At 40.7% G+C, this 18,211-nt stretch overlaps 1 protein-coding gene across 1 annotated transcript; it reads right to left on the bottom strand.

The window, feature by feature from the left end:
- Nucleotides 1-13,965: 13,965 nt before the first annotated feature.
- On the bottom strand, nucleotides 13,966-17,998 carry LOC141601772 (uncharacterized). The gene is made up of 5 exons (XM_074422075.1): nucleotides 17,902-17,998; nucleotides 17,746-17,839; nucleotides 15,001-15,963; nucleotides 14,221-14,845; nucleotides 13,966-14,118 (listed from the first exon to the last, which is right to left on the bottom strand). The coding sequence occupies exons 1-5, from the start codon at nucleotides 17,996-17,998 to the stop codon at nucleotides 13,966-13,968; spliced, it is 1,932 nt and encodes a 643-aa protein (XP_074278176.1).
- Nucleotides 17,999-18,211: the final 213 nt, after the last annotated feature.

Genomic DNA, 18,211 nt, shown 5'->3' on the forward strand with positions numbered 1-18,211 from the left:
GTGTATACTAGGCACGGTTTTCGAAGCAGAAAATCATCGTTTCAAAAACGTTTTATGAAAAACACATGAAAAATTCACGTGGCCTCGCTCTGATACCACTTGTGGGTTAATATCCGTATACTACCCTTAAATTGCAGGACTATAACGTAAATTTAAACATGCGAATATCGTCATAAAACATAAAAACAATAGAAACGATAAGGAACAAGAAATAACCTCGGGTCCTTTAAATTGCGGCGTAAAGAACAGAAATCAAAGCAGATTTCCTCCTAATCGTTACACCCAAGACTTTGTCCGAGATATGCCCTTGTGCTAGAACAGTGTTCTCCGATTGCCTTGCAATATAGGGAGAACTGATGTGAGTTTTGTCGAGATGAGAGATCTCAGGTTTTTCAGAGGAGAATACTCTTCAAAACCCTAATTTTTTTTTTAGCAGAATGAATTCCGTTAGACAAGAGGAGAGAACTCCCCTTTTGTCTATGTGATTCTCGGCCAAACCGAGTGAGAGGAGCCCGTATGGGCTTTTCATTTTCTCTTCACTTAAACTCGCGGTCCGGTCCATCACTCGCTAAGTGTATATGACGTGGTCTGATTATAAACTGTTATCGGTTATCGGAAATTAAGGCATCAGCTAATAATACGGGTTAGCTGAATTATTAATACGTGTCCGACAAAGCAGTATTGTATAATTATTTTAATATACATTTAATTAAATATAAATCACGTATATTTAATTTTACGAATTAACTGGTTAATTCGCCTTAGCCCATGATATTTAATCCGTATTAAATATAATATCTCAACATCACATATTTGACTAATTACTAGTCAAATAACTCGGACTAACTGGTTAGTCAATTTTTGGCATCTACATGACAGTATTTTCATACCGTCACATCTCTCGAACGTATCCTATAGGTGTGACTTTTAGGGACCAGTTGATCACCGCCATCTGTATGACAATAACGTCAAACTTATCTAGCAAGCCAACCGTTATTGATAAACGTGGATCAACTGATAATAATACCAAAGTATGCCCTTTGATCCTTTTAGAGGTTTATAAGTCCTTGCACTAACTGTTAAGGACACCAACCCCAACACTGCGGTCCCCCACTGGCAGGGCTGGTCCAGTGGACAGTCAGTGACAGATTTGGTTGAATTGTTGTGATTGCGGTTGGGACTGATGTCATTGTTCGTGTTGTTGTTTGTAGTTGCCATTGTCTTGTCTTGTCTCAGTACTGACCTTGTGTGGTTGTTTGTTTGTTATGTGTCTGCCGTGATCCCTTATGGTGAGCAGTCGGTCTTAGCAGGTGTTGATGTTGTTGCTAGCTGAGGTCCGGGCAGGGATGAGTCTTCACGAGATATGGTGGTCATAGCGAGTAGTCTTTGAGTTGTACCTTTGTATTGTATTTTGGTTTGAATCACTTGTAATATAAACTTAATAGTTCTCTTATCGACGTTTGATAATTACTTTCCTCGGGCAACCGAGATGGTAACGCCCTTATATGCTAAGGAAGGCCTAGTTAAGGCTCCTCTGTATATGGGGGTGTTACAAAGTGGTATCAGAGCGACGATTTTGGAACCTGTAAAAAATGAACATAATGAACGTAGAGAGTCTAATAAAATGAACCTGGTGTATGCGTAATGGGAGCCCCGGCTGATGCTAGATTTTGGGTGAGTAGGCGCCCTCATTTCAAAATCTTGGCCCCATGACACTTAAGCCAGTCACATGGGATGGGAATGTGGAGTCCGTGTGTCTATGTGTGCTATGTATGTTAGTTGTGCCGGAGCTACCTCCGGTTAAGTTTTTGTTAGAATTAATAGAGGTGTGATAGTAATGTTTGGGCCGAGTAAGGTAATTATTGATGAGATTATTGAAGCTCGTTGGATGATTAGTGAGCTTATATGATGGTTATGAGATATGTGACGAACGTTTATGTAGCTGCTATGACGATAATTATAGTATAGTGAGTTCTAATTCGAGACATAGCATATGGTAATGCGTTATTGCCTTATAGGATGGTCGAAATTTTTCCGCTGCGTAATAATTGATTCGTACAAGGTGAATTGCTTATGATAGAATGTAAGACATGATCGAATAAGTTGTTTAGAAGTATGCATTTATGCGAGGAGTGATAGATTCATTTATTATGAAAATTATGCAATTACATGTCAAATAAAAGAACGAACTAATGTTAATTTAAATGTTTCAATTTAGTAGTAATATATAAAGTAAGCTTAAATGTAATACGATGACGTGATTATGTTTATGGAAGATTCGGTAGCAGGTAGACCGAGTTGGGTAATTTGTATAACGTAACGTGATATGTCTCTTAGTTGTTGAAGGGTTGTATTTTGTGTGACAATGGTTACAAAACGTGATTGAATGTGATAATTAGTGTCGGATCCCGAATTTAGTTGGAATCGACACGCGGCGTTGTTTTGCAGGTATCTTCGAGTTACTTAGTGTTCAGACCGAGTACGTAACTATACTTGACCGAGTGCGAGTGCTTACTTGACCGAGTAGACCTCACTCGATCTAATTAGGAAGCTATGATGTCGGGATGTGGAAAATTTCTGCAGTTACTCGATGATTTAGCTCCTACTCGATCGAGTAGGGTGGTACTCGATCGAGTACCCCAGGCACTCGATCGAGTCGGTTACTGTGCAGTAATTCCTACGGGTTTTCTTAAAACCCCTAATCTTCCTATTTCTTCCTCTTATTCCTCTATATTTCGACACACCTACTCCTAAATCACTCTCAATTCCTTAATTCCTCTCAAATCCTCTCATTCTTTTGGGTTAGTAGTGAATCTTGGGGTTAATTTCTTAGCTTGATTTCGTTTCTCTACTTTGTTCATCAATCAAGGTATGCTATTCTTCCTAATGTACATGGTTATTGCTTTGAATGTGTTAAAATAGTGTAATAATCTGAAATTTTCGATTTACATGAGTAGGTAGTTGCTTTTGATAGTTGAAATACGATTCACATGCCTCCTTTCCATGTTTGTTGGTGACTAATTGCTGTAAATTAGATTAGAAATTTGCAAAGATGAGCCCGAAATTCCTAGGGTTTCCAAAATTGAAATCGATTTTTGGTTGTTTTACAATGGTTAGATGGTAGAATTGAGCCTTAAGTATTGTTTATATCATGTTGGAGGATAGATTTTGATGATTTTACCCTTAGAAAGTTTGCCTTAGAACTCCGTCTTAAAAGTGCCTTAAATGGAAATTCGTGATTTATAACTGAAAAATTGATGTTGTAATTGACAGAACAATCATGAGTTGAACTTCAATATAGTAATAAAAACGATGCTTGATGAAAATATGCCAAAATTGTCTCAGCTGTAAAGACCGTCTGAAAATTTTAGTTGAGTTGTTGAACATAATATGAAAGTGATGATGATATGCCATAAATTATTCTTTCTCTTGAATTAGTAACATGTAATTAGCAATGTAAATGGAACGACCTTTAGAAGCATGCTAGGATATTCGAATTGCTGAGAATATGTGTTCACATGCCAAATTTTCGTAATTGCGGTTTATAAGTGGCTACAAACTGAGACTATATGTTAAAATTGAGGAAACCATTAATGAAATGCGTGTACCTAGCTGAGCATCTAAGTTTAATGGCATGATTTATGTGCTTCAAATATTGAACTGCTTGATGAGTTAGGGAACTTGCTAAGTAGATAGAACTCAAATTGTATGAAGTATATGCCTACATGTTTTATACAAATTGTTTGACCTTATACCTAAAGCAGATGCCGAGACTGAACCTTGGAACCCGCCAGAGTAAACGGGGGAGGGGTAACCCACCTGAGTTAGGGGAAGGAAGTGGACCTGTGGTACCCGCAGTCCCCGAATACCCTACGATTGTTTTTTTGTTGACTTCAAGCAAAGGGAGCGTTTTGTAGCTTTACAAAAACGCAAATTGAGACCTACAAAGTGTATAGACACCAGTGTATTAGAGGAGTTGGAGATAGAGACGGATGTCCGTCACACATTCGAGACCTTGGGTTTTATGGGTTTGTATAGGCTGAGGAAGCATACTTACCCTTTTCTTACCTTGGAGTTCATGAGCTCTTTTAACTATGACCCAAATGGTCGACTATCAGTTTAGATTGATGAATACCAGTTTTACGTTGACTATGGACCTGTTTGCCTCTCACCTTGGGTTGGCCAAGCCTCCCAAGGACTCCTTTACTGACATTCCAGCTGAGTGCGGCGTCTGCCGCCTAATGCCTTGCTTGACGGGGAAGCAAGCTCCCACCTCGAGCAACATGCTGATTAATGATGTTCAGCATATTACCTTGAGGGTCTTTCTCCGTTCTCTTTCGAACCTCCTCTATGACCGAAAGGATATCAGTAAATTGAATAACCATGAGGTTTTACTTTTGATGTCGTACCTCAACCCGGAGCGGGCCAGGAAAGTGGTCTTTAATGCTCCTTCTATAGTTTGTGCTGCCCTTGCCTTGATGGCTTCTTCCTCTTCCCGGTACCTGAGTTGTGGTGCTATTGCCACTCGGTTAGCTGAAAAGCTAACCTCCTTTGAGGCTTCTTCGGCGTACGTGCCTCTAGCTACCCCAGTGCCTACCATGGATCGTGAATACTATCTCGACCTGAAATGGTTGAGGACCTTGGTGACGGACCTAGCATGGAGAGTGCATGGGATGAGTTGGATGAAGATTCCAGCTCCTGAGCACCTCCCACCCACGGAGCCCTTGGAGCCGGCGGTAGTGACGGTGGACTCCGATGACGAGGAGGAGGAGAATGACGACGGACCCCGCCAGCTACAGACCTATCTCATCGACGGTACCATCCTTGAGGAGATGCCGGAGCCGACGAAGGGCGAGAATGCGGGAGTTCAGGCGGCAGAGAGGCCTAGAGTGGTGAGGGGACCCCGTCGAGTGAGAGAGAGGGCCTCGGAGACTAGGCCACAGCCAGTAGCACCGCAGCAGCAGCAGTCTTTTCCATGCTACCCTTACCTCGACACCCCGGAGACGCGATCCAGTTACCTGGCGGAGAGAGTGTCATCTACCTTGACACTCCGGAACATGCACGAGATGGCCTACGCTCAAGGGATATGGACCGAGGGACCGCATCCGGTGTGGTGGAGTGGAGTTGGGGACTACACAGGGGTTTTCCATTCCTACGGGGTGGATCAGTCGACGTGGGGGGCACCTCAGTCCTTCCCTTACGGTGGCTTGACTCCATGGTACGTGGGCCCGGGAGCAGGAACAGGAGGTGATGCGGGAGTGGGCTCATCAGGTGCGGGTATGGCTGGAGGTGGTGGTGGTAATGATGAGGTGATGTTCGAGCAGCAGCAGCAGCAGGAGGAGGAGTGATACTCCTCGTTCTTATCTTTGTTGATAGTAGTTGATGTTAGTTGGTGATATTGTTGTTATACTTTGGTAGTTGTTTCCTTTTATTATTGAGACTTAGTTGGATTTGTATGATTGGCCATAAGGCCGGATTTGATATTCTAACAGGTTGTAGGATATTAGAAGTCGGGGAGTCGTCCCGACTCGGTTTTATATGACAAATATGCGCATGGGTGTTAACTCGTGACAGGTTTTATGAGGAATTGGCCTGTAGGTACTCGACAGAGTACCCCGTACTCTATCGAGTAGCTACGGGATGAAATGAGAAAAGTTTCGACTGTAGGCCACTCGATCGAGTAGCCAAGACACTCGATCGAGTAGCATGGCACTCGATCGAGTACCGCTAGTTACTCGATCGAGTAGCACTGTTACAGGAGGTTTTTGAAAATTAAAAATGTTCAATTGTTTTATAATTGCGAATTTAATGTTTAAAGTAGTTGTGAGTGCGTAGTAACGCCTTTGAACCGTTAACTTCGTATGTTACAAGTCGTGATTGAAGTGTTATAAGCATATTTGTCACAATTAGTGAAGCGGTAATGATTTCTGGTTACTTTAACATTCCATACGTCTCATTACGATCTAGTTATCGGAGTTGTAACTTCGCCTATATTTGTGCATATCATTTTAACGTGTGTGTCAACGGTAACTAGTTATTCCGGTGACTTGGGTACGATTTCTAATTTAACGAGTATGTAGTTAGCAAGTAATGTCCACAACAAATAATATGGTTTTCTTTAATGTTAAGATACAAATAATAAGTAATACGCGTTGATATTGGGGTGGTGAACTTCGGGGACGAAGTTCCTTTTTAGAGGGGAAGAGTAATGTCGCGAAATAAAAAGGTTGCCTTTGAATAATGTTTTGCTTGTTATAACGTTGTTGGTAATTGTTTATAGCTTGTTATAACGTTGTTGGTAATTGTTTATAGCTTGTTATAACGTTGTTGGTAATTGTTTATAATGTAGTTGGTATCATGGAAAAAAAAAAAAAAAGTATAACGACTTGCTTTAGTTCTTAAGGGAGTGTGGTCATGAAGAATAGTTATAGTGTGATAAATCGTATTCGAATCGCGTTGCCAAGTAACATGGTGGCATTAGTTGTATCACGTGAAAGTTGATATGAGACATGTTCTAGATCGATAGTGTGATAGTTGACGCTGTACGTCGGGTGATCGTGGGTGGTGATTCGCGTTGCGGGTTTGATGTTTATATGTGTATAAAGTAACGGTTAACGGTAATAGTGCTTGCATGATAGTAGTAAAAGTCATTGGATATAAGTATAGACGGTGATGATGATGACATGGGGGGGAAAATGATATTTCCAGGGAGTAATGGGTTGAGCGGGAAGATGAGTGAGGACGTGTTGTTCTCGTGTCTCGAGCGGGAGATGGGTGAGGTGAACTTCGGGGACGAAGTTCTTTTTAAGGGGGGAAGACTGTAATACCCGCCCTTTTAGGGACCCTTTGACCATCGTTGACCGACCTTGGGAGCGGAAGTAGTCCTAGGAAAGTGTGCCAAAACCTGTTTGAGCTGCGTGGTAAGAGTGGTACTCGATAGAGTAGAGGCTACTCGATCGAGTAGCTAGGGTACTCGATCGAGTAGGGGGCCACTCGATCGAGTAGGTTGGGTACTCGATCGAGTACCGGGTTTTCAGCGAGGGTTTTATATCGCGTTTTGTTAAATCCGCATATCACTTCCGCCACTTTCCTCCTATCCTTCAGTCGCCCCTTTTCCTTCCCTTCACCTCAAAACCTCCATGGAAGCCTTTTGAAGATTCTTGTGCCTTAGGAGAGCGTCTGTTGAGTCGGGTAGCGGTCTTTTGCTGAGTTTTTCCCTAATAAGTATGTCACAATCATCATCCGTGCCTTTGTCTCTATAGTTAGGGTTTGCTTGTTAGTAATAGATGTTTGTATGGTGGTTATAGGCTTTGCTTGGTCGCTGAATATGTTATCTGTCGGCGTGGATTGGTTGCGGTTGCTTAAAGGTAGGTTCGCCTACTCAGTTTCTGTAGATGGTCTAGTGTGTCGGTCGTTGTGGTAGTATTGTGGTTGTTTGATATAGTAATTGTGTTGTGTTGTGTTTGTGGTTGTGATTGCTGTTGATGGTTCTCGAGATGCGTTCTCGGCTGAGTGGGGTCACTTGCGGGAGTGACTTCACGCCCTAGTTTCGCCCTTCGTGGAACCCGCCACGAAAGGGGATGTGCACATTAATGGGACAGGGTTATCGCTCGGTATGATGAGCGGGGCTTAGGTGGGAACGGCTGCGGTCCCCCACTGGCAGGGCTGGTCCAGTGGACAGTCAGTGACAGATTTGGTTGAATTGTTGTGATTGCGGTTGGGACTGATGTCATTGTTCGTGTTGTTGTTTGTAGTTGCCATTGTCTTGTCTTGTCTCAGTACTGACCTTGTGTGGTTGTTTGTTTGTTATGTGTCTGCCGTGATCCCTTATGGTGAGCAGTCGGTCTTAGCAGGTGTTGATGTTGTTGATAGCTGAGGTCCGGGCAGGGATGAGTCTTCACGAGATATGGTGGTCATAGCGAGTAGTCTTTGAGTTGTACCTTTGTATTGTATTTTGGTTTGAATCACTTGTAATATAAACTTAATAGTTCTCTTATTGACGTTTGATAATTACTTTCCTCGGGCAACCGAGATGGTAACGCCCTTATATGCTAAGGAAGGCCTAGTTAAGGCTCCTCTGTATATGGGGGTGTTACACTCAGCGCATCTTGGGTATCCGGATCTATAGGGATAAATCCAAAAGGATATTAGCATTGAGTCAAGAAGCCTATATCGATAAGATTCTTGATCGATTCAATATGAAAAACTCCAAGAGAGGTTTTCTACCTATGGGCAGTGGGATCACTTTGAGTAAGTCACAGTGTTCTACTGAGCCTAAGGATATTGAACGCATGAAATCGATTCCCTGTGCTTCCGCTGTTAGATCGATCATATATGCTGTGATGTGTTCTCGTCCTAATGTCTCGTATGCTTTGAGTATGACGAGTCGTTTTCATAAAACTCCAGGTGAGAGTCACTGGATAGCCGTAAAGAATATTCTAAAGTACTTGAGAAGGACTAAAGATTCATTCTTAGTGTTCGGAGGAGAATCTGAATTACGTATAAGAGGTTATACGGAAGCCAGTTTCCAAACCGATAGGGATGATTTGAAATCCCAGGCTGGTTTTGTCTTTTTGTTGAACGGAGGGGCGTTTGCTGGAGAAGTTTCAAGGAGTCTCAGGATCGCGATTCTACAATAGAAGTGAGTACATTGCGCCTCTCGAAGGCCGCAAAGGAAGTCATTTGGATTAGGAAATTTTTAGAGGGACTGAATGTAGTTCCTACCACCGAGGATCCTATCACTTTGTATTGTGATAACAGTGGGGCAATTTTTCAAGCAAAAGAGCCCAAGTCTAGTAACAAATCTAGACATGTACTTAGGAAATTTCATGTAATTAGATATTTAATCGAAAGGAAAGAAATTACAGTTTGTAAGGTTGGGACAGCTGACAACATCGCTGATCCTTTAACCAAACCTTTGTCTCAAGCTAAACATGATAGTCATGTAGTTTCGAGGGGGTTGAGACGAATGCCAGAACTGTTGTAAATTATATGATATGTAATAATCAAAATATTGTATTTATTATTTCATATATGATAAGTTGCATTTGTCGTTATATTCAATTTTATGTCTGAATTTATATACTTTGTTTTCTCCAGATAGGTTGTAAAGACAATGTCGAACCCTATTAAGTGAACTGGATTAACATTGTATTTTGTCCCTAGTTACTTAATGAGGTGACGTCTCGAAGTGACTAGATTGTAAGGCGATAGATGACAGGTTCGACTGTCATATGGTCATAGTGATGGCTGGTCGATTACATAGGCAGATTGTGAGACAATTTGTCGGACGGTGACCGTTTATAGAGTCCTTTTGTTGCTAGGTCGTGGCAAGGATTTCTATTTATTCCTTTGAGTCAATTCTTTAGACTGGTGACTATTTGTCTGAGTTGGTACGGTTTTTCGATGGCTTTGGTTTTTGTTCTAGGTCGCACCGTAAAAGGAGGTCGATGAGCATTTACTGGGACACTGTGATCTGTATCGAATGAAGAAAATAAGTCAACGGGATTGTCCTTTTAAGTCATATTTTATCTCAAGGCCACTCGAGGAGAGATGACTGTGAATGCGTGGCCACGCTCGGATGCGATATATAGTAGATTATCCGGTCAGACAGTCATTCTCCTGATCGAGGAAACCACTTTATGATATGATCACGTGCAAGAAAGACCTGAAAGACATCTTGCATTGAGTGGGAGATATTATTGGACAAGAGAATTAGTAACGCACACTTGTGTCAGACAAGTGGGAGATTGTTGGAGTAGTGTCCTCCACAATGAGTGCGTTTACATATTAAATCTCGTAAAAGGAATATCAGGGATTTATTTATTTATTTGTCAGCTGGTCATCGTTAATCGGTAATGATTGGCTGACTAGAGTTTGACATTATTGTCGTGTGACGGCGGTGATCAGCTGATCCCTTTACGTCACACCTATAGGATGATGCCCAAATGGAAAAACTAATTATTTGTATGAGATACAAAATAATTAAATCCTTGTATTATTTGACTTTTAGTTAGTCACATAAATGTATTATTTGATGACGGGTTACGAACTCGGGACAAGGAGATTTATTATTTAATTATGTGATGTTTAAATAATAAATTATTAGAATTTATTAATTAATAGTTAATTAATTAATTTTATACGATATGTGTAAATGTTTTGAGGTGGAATTAATTTGCTATTTAATTTTACAAGAGGTTGTAAAATTAGCTAAGTGGGATAATATTGACACATTGTATGTTGATAAAATAGTCTTATGACCACTTAATAGTTAAGTAGTCATTGGTAGTTAATTTGTATTATTTAAGTGTTAAATAATAAAATTAATATTTAATTATGTAAGATAATTAAATATAAGACTTATAAACATTTGTGGGGCAAATGTCGAAAATCGAAATGGACCCCAAATGGTCCATATGGACTGATTTTTTAGGGCATTACAAGTGTTCATTTGGTGGCCTTTTCCACTCATGATTGTCCCCAACAAATTGCCTATAAATACCACTAAACTCTACCATTTTTTGTTGTTGGAAAAATTGGAAGAAAAATTGGTCTTTTCTTGTTGTTTTGGAAGGCTCACTTGGAGTTTTTAAAGACCATTTTTCTTGTTATTTTGTTCATCTTAGAACATTTAAAACACATATAAAATAAACTAATAATATTATCAAAGTAATAATATAATTAGTACATCAAAAATACAAATAAACAAGGTTACTACTACATTTACCTAGTTAGTATTTTAGTAGTATTTTGAGTTAATCTTGGGAGTCACCTTAGGAGATTACCTAATTTGGTAATTAAGGTGTTGGAGGATCATCCTTATTGCATTAGTTCAAGAACAACTTCAAGGAAGGAGTCCTTGAGTTGTGCCCATTTTGCCTTATAACAATGTAAGGAATTTTTGTCTTAAGATGGTTTTATAATTTATACCATCTCTTTAATACTTTTCTTTGCATGCATGTAAATTTAGACCACAAAAATTAACTTGTAATTTTGATATCATAAGATGAGTATTAATTTAGTCTAAATAACTAACATAAATTAAGAAAGAGATAAGATTTATTTCTTGCGAAAAAATCTATCTATCTCACGGCATCCATTAGGGTTTCGATCTAAACCCTAATCTTCCTCTCAACTATAAATACACATGATAGTTGTTTATTGAAAATAAGCTTTTCGAAATACATAATTCCTTGCAAACAAATTGAATTTTAAGTATTTTCATTGTTTTGCATTTGAAAATCTTTACGAAAAGTCGTGCTCTTAATTTGCATATTATTCTTAAGGTTACATTATAAGATAATAGTATGTCATATTGTTTCTTACTCGTTCAACTGTGTGAACACTTAGAAGAACAATCAAGTGCTTTCTTAGTAACTTAAGATAGTCAAATCGAATATCTAGTGATATTCAAATTGAGTTATAACTAGAGTTAGTTATACGAGTTGGGTTGATAATTTTGTAATCCGGAGAAAAGTACGAAAATTATTAATCGAGAATAGTGGACGTAGGCTTCGACGTGTGAAGCTGAACCACTTCAAAACCGTGTGTCTATGCAGTTTTCGTTTTTGTTCATTTCATTACATTCACAATCACTTAGTTAATTAGTTAAAGTTTATTTAATAAACTTTAAGTAATTAATCGTATTGATATAAAATAAAAAGTGGGCATAGTTTTTAAAATACACAATTCACCCCCCCCCCCCCCCTCCCTTCAAGTATTTCGACTGTAATAGACTCTTCACCCATACTCCTAGCCACCCACGTAGTGATCAACTGAGACGATAGCCACTAGCTTTGGCATGAGGGCGCCTACTCATCCAAAACCGATTTCCTGTTGTACTCATGTCCGGTTCATTTAATTAGAGTCTCCTAGATTCATTGTGTTCATTGGTTTTAGGTTCCAAAATCGTCGCTCTGATAACACTTTGTAACACCCCCTTCTTACCCAGTCAAGGTAATTAGGAAATATTACCGTCTCGGTTTTCCGAGGCAGTGAAATCAGAATTACAATTAAGAAACTTTATTAAATAAATACAAGTTTAGTTATTACAAGCATAAACTAATGAATAAAAGTACAATTCATGACAACTATACTCTTCTAGCCTACTATACCTCGTCTCGTGACTCATCAAGCTCGTCTCGTCCCCCGCGTGCTATCTAAATAATTTGTACTTAACCTGCTGCCCATATGATCGAAAATATCATATGGATCGACACAGGCCACCCCAGAAGTAGGTGACAATTACACAGACACACAAACGTCAGTAACCATAAATTAAGTGTGACACAACTCAAAGTGTATGAGTATACAACATGACCATAATATGAATTAGACACCAATATCCAACCGTCACACCGGTACCGGGACACGCCCAGACGTACCCATAACTGCTGGTGCCAGGATCACGTCCACGACACCATACTCACACAAGGTACTCCGAACACGTCGGTGATACCGGGCCCAAGAGCGACTCGAGTCCCCTGCCAGACATCATGCCTCACCACACGACTCCCTCCAAAACTCAAGCCATTAATGTGCACATCCCTCATGGAGTGTGAAACTCCAAGAGGCGACTCAAGCGGAAGACGGTCTCCCAACCGCCTTCCATCTCCATAACAACAAGTAACCAATCAAACCTCCATGTCCTACAACATACAAGCAAGACAATATGCAAGATAAAATATAACATGCCAATTACCAACTCATTCGATGCAATTAAAGACCAACGACTCATTTAATAAATAGACACATTATCGAACTGAGTAGGATAAACCTACCTTTTAGCAATCTCGTCAAATAAGCAAGCAAACGGACATAAATGCGCTCCTCCTTAAAATCAACACCTAATTACGATAATTAAATATAATTACTAACTAATTAATCTAATTAAATACAATTATATAATTATATAATTAAATATACTTTAATTCAAATCCCGACTTGATTCCCGCTATTACGTGGTTTAAATCCCGACTCACCCACACCTAACTACCTCCAATACTTTGGCGGCCCCCACCGCCTACTGCCGCTACCGTGGCCACCACCGCCAGCCATGGTGGGCCACGGCCAGCACAGCAACCACACGACGACAACAACAACAACAACAAACACCGAACAACAACACAATAACCTCGGCCCAACACCTAAACACACCCACCATGGCCACCACCGGCCACAGCCAGCTACGCCAGCCACCCCCACCGTATCCCCCGTTCATGGCGAGTCCAGCAGCAACCACCGTGATGGCAGCAACCACTAGTAACACCACCAACACCTTCGACAACACCCATATACCCGTGTCCGTACACCCTCTTTTCTAGCTGAGATCCCGGCCACCACAGCCACCTAACCAACCACCCAATACCATCACTATCTTCTCCTCACTACCCTCGACGCAACCACCCTAACCCCAACTCAGGTCATTCACGACAAAGGGGTTAAAAACCCATCTTAAGACGGTTGCACAACAACAACAATAACCCCTTATAAATACACGGTCAACATGGTTTTTGGTGGTCAACGAGGTGGTCAATGACGGTCAGAGGTGAGTCGGGGTCAAGGCGGGTCAACGGTATTAATTAAATAATATAAATGCTAGTTTAAGATGGTATTACCTTACGAACTCGAGGCGGAGGGACAAAATCTTCTCCTCTTCTAAACTCTCTCTTTTCTCTCTTTTTCTCTCTTATTTGTGTGGTGGAAATGTGATGAGTGAAATGAGATAGGATAGGGTAGTATGGGTGGGGGTATATATAGGTTGGGAGTAGTATAGGATGAATGTATGTGTGTATATACATGTAGCTTATTATTATTATTATTATTATTATTATTATTATTATTATTATTATTATTATTATTATTATTATTATTATTGGTGAAATATAAGTTTCCATTAAGCTCAAACAAAGCTATTACAACCTATCCAAATTTGCATACAAACAATTTCATAGAACTAGAGTTCTACTTACATAAACCAATGCTACTCAACCAGATTTTGTCAGTACCCAAAATCTGATTGCTAACAGCATCAACCCTCATTTTTAAAACCTGTTGAATTTGCTTAAGAACTATATCAGGATGCAGGAGAACCTGCTCGCAATGCACTCGATTCCGCTGCATCCATATTTGATAATAGCAAGCCATAAACGAGCAGAGGAGAACACCCTTCTTAGCTTAAGACCAATTTTGTTTCCACACCTATTGCAAGACTTCTACACTTGGTATAGATATCCCGTAAAGCTTTGCCATCCCTATAAGGATACGCCCGCTGTACACACACTCCACAAATAGATGATTATGAGTTTCAGAGGCATTGCCACAAAGTAAGCATTGGTCATCTTGACAAATACCTAGAGCAAATAATTTTTCTTTAACCTGCATCGGCTCTCTAACCATTAGCCAACCCAAAAATCTGTGCTTTGGCACAGTCCAAGAATGCCAAATGAACTTATGCCAAGTCACAATCTGAAATCTTGTTCTCAACAAATCACATCCACTGCACACTGTGTATCCTCTAATATCCAGAGACCACTGCCCATGAGCATAACCTGGGCTAAGTTTGTCTTTAGCTCTACAAACATTCTTCCATCCCCAGCTAACATCACCACTGGGGTTATAATCATTCCAGCTCTCATTATTTAAGTAAACTTGATTTATCCATTTAACCCAAAGCTTGTCAGGGCTATAATAAATCCACCAAACCAACTTACCCAGTGCTACAATATTCCACACTGAACTATCTTTGATGCCTAGACCACCTTCTTCCTTTGGAGAGCAAACTTTGTCCCAGCTAACAAGAGGTACCCTCATCAGCTCCACTTTACCATCCCAAAAGAAGTTCCTGCATATAGCATTAATCCTCTTCAAGACACCCTTAGGGATAATAAAAATGCTCATCCAGTAGTTATACAATGTTGTAAGGACATAACTAACCAACACAAGTCTTCATGCATAAGATAAGTGTCTTGTCCCAAAAGTTGTAATTCTAGCAATCACCTTCTCAACCTACCTGCAGTAATAAGGATTTGACTTGACTTTGAGCCTTTGTCAAGTCCCACAAGAACTTGAGTTTGAGCCTTTGTCAATCTACCTGCAGTAATAAGGATTCCCAAATATTTAAATGGGAGCTCCCCTTCATGAAAACTAGAGACAAGCAGAATATCATCCTTTACCCAACTTGGAAGCCCTCTGAAATATGCATTGGTTTTAGAAGGGCTCATTTGAAGTCCAGAAGCTTTGGAAAAGGTGGCAAAAGCTCTTAATAAAACCATAATAGACTCCACATCCCCCTTACTAAACAAGAGTAAGTCATCTGCAAACATCAAGTGTGATAATTTGAGCTTACCACACATAGGGTGAAATTTAAAGTCCATATTCTCAGTAATAAAAGCCAACACTCTACTAAGATATTCCATAGAAATGGTAAACATGAGGGGGGATAAAGGGTCCCCTTGCCTGAGGCCCTTCTTCCATTTAAAGAAACCAAAAATGTCACCATTGAGCACTAAAGAGTAGCTGGCACTTCTAACACACTCCATTAGAAGGGCAGTAAACTGCTCAGGGAAGTTTAAAGCACCAAGCATCTGTTCTAAAAACTCCCAACTAATAGAATCATATGCTTTCTTCAAATCAACTTTCAGAAGGAACCTAGGAGAAATAGCTTTCCTATTATAAAGCCTCACTATATCCTGGCAAATTAGGATGTTTTCCACAATGCTCCTTCCTTTAACAAATCCTCCTTGATTATCACTTATCACATCAGGCAAAACCTCAGATAATTTGCTACATAGCAGCTTAGAGATACACTTATAAATTACATTGCAATATGAGATGGGTCTGAATTGTGTTACATTCTGAGGTAATGCACACTTAGGGACAAGGGTGATTAGGGTATGATTCAGCTGCTTTAGAAGTTTACCAGACTGGAAGAAATCTTGTATTGCATTGCAAACTGATTCCCTGCCACATCCCAAGCATCTTTAAAGAAGGCACTTGAATAGCCATCAGGGCCAGCAGCCTTATGACTAGGAAATTATTATTATTATTATTATTTTTTTTATTTTTTTTTATTTTTTTTTAAAGGGATGCGCGCAGCTTTCATTAAAATAAAAATAAAGGTTTACATGAAATTGGTGGGGAGCCGAGAGACAATCTGGGCTCCCACACCCTTAGCAATAGCAAAGCTAAGTCTAGTAAAAATGTAAGCGGCCACCCGAGCCCCCGCATCCTGAGATACCGAGAATTTCTGGATCCGCTTGAGCAAGGCAACAGCATCCGAACCCAGCTCCCCAAGTGAAGAGAACGAGAAAGGTAGGAAACCATAACCCGCTACCGCGCACAAATCCCCATACTTAGCACACTTTCGCGGAGCAGCATCAGCGACAACCCGGCCCGGCCCAAAATCTGCCAACCCAGTCTGAGTCAAAGGTGAAGAACCTGTCAGGTCGACGCACACATCACGCCCCCTGTCCCAAGAACAAATCAATACATCCGCAGGACGAAGAGAGCCACCATGCCCATCAACCAAACCGATATCAACCTCCTTCCCCGCAGTAATACCAGATCTATAGCAGATGTCGAAAAGAGTGTCCTGGACAAGGTTATGCCAATGTTTAACACCCACAAAGACTGAAGACAAGAAACAAAGATGGTCCCCAAAAACATCCCCAAAAAAAACCCGAGAGCAAGCCGGACATGGCCTAGATACCGTGAATAACGGAACACCCAGGCGATACCCCAAAGACACTACGGTAAGTCCTCCCGTTCATAGTCTGCCCCAACCCAGAGATAGGAACCGCACGTAACCAAACAGAGGAGTGAGAACCCTGCTGAGACTGCCATAAAGCAAGCTGGCGTGGTGTCAAAGAGAAAACAGACTCTGAGGCAGCAGCAACCGTCGTGAAATAAATGTCTGCCACTCATAAGTTTGGGGGCAGCAATTTCACTAGGGTGACCTAATATACCAGAACCTGTAGTCGCAGTAAACACCTGCGCGGCATCATCAAAAGCAGGGCCAGCAGCTACAATACCAGAAGGGCCGAGGAGCTTAGCCTCGCAAACCAAAGAGACTAAGCGGGACACAATAAAAGCATAAAATAAAACATCTCCCGCCGCATAGACACCAAGACCACCAAGATGAAAAGGGAAAGTAGCAAGGCGCCACTGCCAATCCCCAAAACCCGGCCGTGATGCGGTGACAATACGTTCCAAGCTAGAACGAAGAGCGGTATCAAAAGGAAGATGGACAGACCCAAAAACACTAGGGGAGCAAGTATAAAGGGAGAAGTAGAGCTTAGAAATACCAGTATAAGCTCGAAGAAGAAGCAACTCACATTGCGGGTCCTCAATCCTCGCAACCAAGTCCATTAGCTCAATGGTCTTAGTTACTCTCGTCGCCACAATCTCACTGCTAAAACCAGGACAAGTACTGACAGGTCCTCCCAAAACAATAACACCACGCAATGGCCGAGAAATAGAAGTAGGGAAAACCCCAGGAAGCCGACTCCGTGGATCCTCAACAGGCCAAAAGACCTCCGTCTTGGAGACATTAAGATGTAATCCAAAACGAGGGCCATCCAACATAATCAAGTCCAAAACCTTCCCCACCTCCAAAGTTATTATTATTGTTATTATTATTATTATTATTCCGTCTCAAGCCCAACTCGCTAAATACAATAAAATATTATTATTATATAATTATTAAATACGAAGTATTACAAGAGCGGCCTCCAAGAGATCTACCTCCATCTTACAATGACTATGTTTGCCTTACTTGCTTCTAAAGCCGATAATGCTTCCAAGGGAACTTTGATGAGGGTAGTGATCACATGGCCCTCTACACAACAATCTTTAAAGTCCATATTGCAACATAAACTAAGAGGAAAATGTATGACATACCTTGAGGAAGTGGTTTCCTCAAGGCAATGGAAGACACAACTAAAAAGCAATAGAAGATAACAATCCAACAATACACCATCCCCGACAACAAAGCCATGTTGATCGTGGTCACGTCCTTAATAACCAAATCAAACTATATTTATAAACTCAACAAACTATTAGTAAAGAAGTAAGTAGAGGTCGAATCCCAAGCGACGGTTTATCAAATAGTTATATAATACAAGTAGTTATGTCTTTGTGTCACAATTTAAGTTTGAGTATAAGCTAAACTACAACAATGAAAATGTAAACAAATGAAGAACAAGGCAAG

The sequence above is a fragment of the Silene latifolia genome, chromosome 9 (assembly GCF_048544455.1).
Source record: "Silene latifolia isolate original U9 population chromosome 9, ASM4854445v1, whole genome shotgun sequence".
Classification (NCBI taxonomy): domain Eukaryota; kingdom Viridiplantae; phylum Streptophyta; class Magnoliopsida; order Caryophyllales; family Caryophyllaceae; genus Silene; species Silene latifolia.